Source organism: Guillardia theta (assembly GCF_000315625.1).
Source record: "Guillardia theta CCMP2712 unplaced genomic scaffold GUITHscaffold_185, whole genome shotgun sequence".
NCBI classification, from domain to species: Eukaryota; class Cryptophyceae; order Pyrenomonadales; family Geminigeraceae; genus Guillardia; species Guillardia theta.
This window is the reverse complement of record NW_005434491.1, coordinates 57-2119: the sequence shown is the minus strand read 5'-3', so window position 1 is coordinate 2119 and position 2063 is coordinate 57. Positions and strand designations below refer to the sequence as shown.

The window sequence follows — 2063 nt, the reverse complement described above, 5'->3', positions numbered from 1 at the left end:
TATAACACACCCCTCCTTGTGCTTATCAACTGTACCCGCCCCCGGAAGTTCATAGGCAGTTTCTGTATGAGTACCCCAAGTTTTCCCATTTCCCACCCCCTCCCCCCATGGAGTACCCCCAGCCCCTTAAATAGCAGCCATCAATGTGACTCTTCGAATTGTTCTTTTTTTTTTTTAGGAGGGTGGGTTGGGGGAGGGTAGGTGAACAAAAGTACGGGTAGGGTGCTTGTTGAAGGGGTACTTTTAAGGTAATTTGCACTGATAAAGAGGGTAGGGTTTACAGTTTAGTGGTGGACTGGAGGGTGGAGAGCAAGAACGGTACCAATGGCTCTAAGGAGTGGGTAGGGGTAGTGGTTACGGCAGTCGCAAGGGGGGGTGATGGTGGTTGTCGGAACGGAGTTCAACACAGAAGGAGTTGAGGGGGACATCCGAACAAAGGGGGTGGGGGTACATACATACATGGATAAGGGTAGGGTTAAATATAGTCAGAAGATGGGTAGGGGTACATAGAAGTTTATTGGGGGTGAGGGGTGATGAGGCAAAGGCTTTATGAGGGGCTGAAAACAGTTTAAAGAAAGTTTCTCCGGAGTTTCCATAGGACGAAATCCGGCAAATAAAGTCTTTGAGTATCCTGCAAATATTATTCAATTTGATTTTAAATGAAATTAACAGCCAAATTACCCTCACCCCTTCATTTGACTGGGTATGGAGGGGTACTCTACACCTCAAATGTCTTGACCCGTTCGGCCTGTCTGTCGGGCTCGCAATGAGTCTGCCGACATGGTGGGAGGACGCGTGGGCAGCGCGAGATGTACATGAGACATGGGGTGAGAGGAGAGGAGAGGAGAGGAGAGGAGAGGGGAGGGGAGGAGAGGCCCTGATGGGAGGGGAGGGGAGGAGAGACGAGACGAGACGAGAGAGGAAAAGGAGAGGACCTAGTATAGCACAATGACTGATCAAAATGGATCAGGGGACGGAAAGAGGATCCTGACGCCAAGAAGCGAGCTCCTCTCAAGGTTCGATGCTGCAGTGGTGGAACAAGGAGAGGCCATGGCCAAGGAATGGACCAACCGCGATGAAGACAACATGGCGCGGAAGATGTATAATGATCGAGAGGCGCTGCTGACCTGCGAGCGTCTGCTGTCGATGCTCAAAGCGAAGGAGATGCAACAATGTGACGCTATGTCCGCCGCTCGGAACCACCTGCATGGCTGCGATCTGCTCGCTTTCCTCTCCAACGTGACGAGGCTGCAAGGGAGGGCAGCAGCGACTTATCGAATCGCAGGTGTTGGGGAGCCATGGCATTCCAGGCGCTGTAGAAGATCGCCGATGGACGGAGGCGAGAGTGGCAGCGGCGAAGCTGATGCTGCATGTGAGGGGAGAGGAGGTTGAGGGGAGTTGGAAGGAGGAAGAGGCGAGAGGATTACAGAGAGGCAGGCAGGTAGGCAAGCAGGGAGGCCAGAGGCTGGAGGGAGGGAGGGAGGGAGGGAGGGAGGGAGGAAAAGTTATTAGCGTCTGACGGTCTGCAGCTCTGCGATGGCAGCAGCAAGAACAGCGTCTGGATCCTCTCCAGCGAGGAGCTGAGGGGGAGGATAAGAGAGACGTTGAGGGAGGAGGCGAAGCTGATAGAAAGCTTGTCCATGGATGATGGGAACACTGAAGCTCTCAGGTGGAGGCTAGCTGGGGGGGCGGAGGAGGAAGGAGGGAGGGGGCTGAATCGTCCGTCCTGCAGGGCCATCCGGGAGTGCCAACACCTCCTCGTCCTCCTCCTCCAGTGTCTCGAAGAGGAACGAGCATGACGGGTAGGTGTGAAAGTTCTCATCTCCTGCGAGCAGGCGACTCTGCAGTGCTACAGCAGGAGGGATGTATCGGCCTCCCTCCTGAGCGACCTTGCACTGGCTGAAGAGCTGCAAAGTATGTTTCCATCCTCCTCGTCCTCCTCCTTCTCCAGCTCCCCCTCCTCCTCCTCCCCCTCCTCCTGCTTCTGCTGCTCCTGCTCCTGCTCCTGCTCCTGCTCCTGCTGTTTTTGAAACATATCGGCACATACAGAAGTGATTGTGCTG

General features: G+C 54.7%; 1 protein-coding gene across 1 annotated transcript; it reads left to right on the top strand.

Annotated features, from left to right (window-relative positions):
• Nucleotides 1-948: 948 nt before the first annotated feature.
• On the top strand, nt 949-1799 carry GUITHDRAFT_148008 (hypothetical protein; the record flags this gene model as incomplete). The annotated part of the gene is made up of 4 exons (XM_005820212.1): nt 949-1239; nt 1286-1372; nt 1530-1669; nt 1733-1799. The coding sequence occupies 4 exons, from the start codon at nt 949-951 to the stop codon at nt 1797-1799; spliced, it is 585 nt and encodes a 194-aa protein (XP_005820269.1).
• Between the last annotated feature and the right edge of the window lie 264 nt (nt 1800-2063).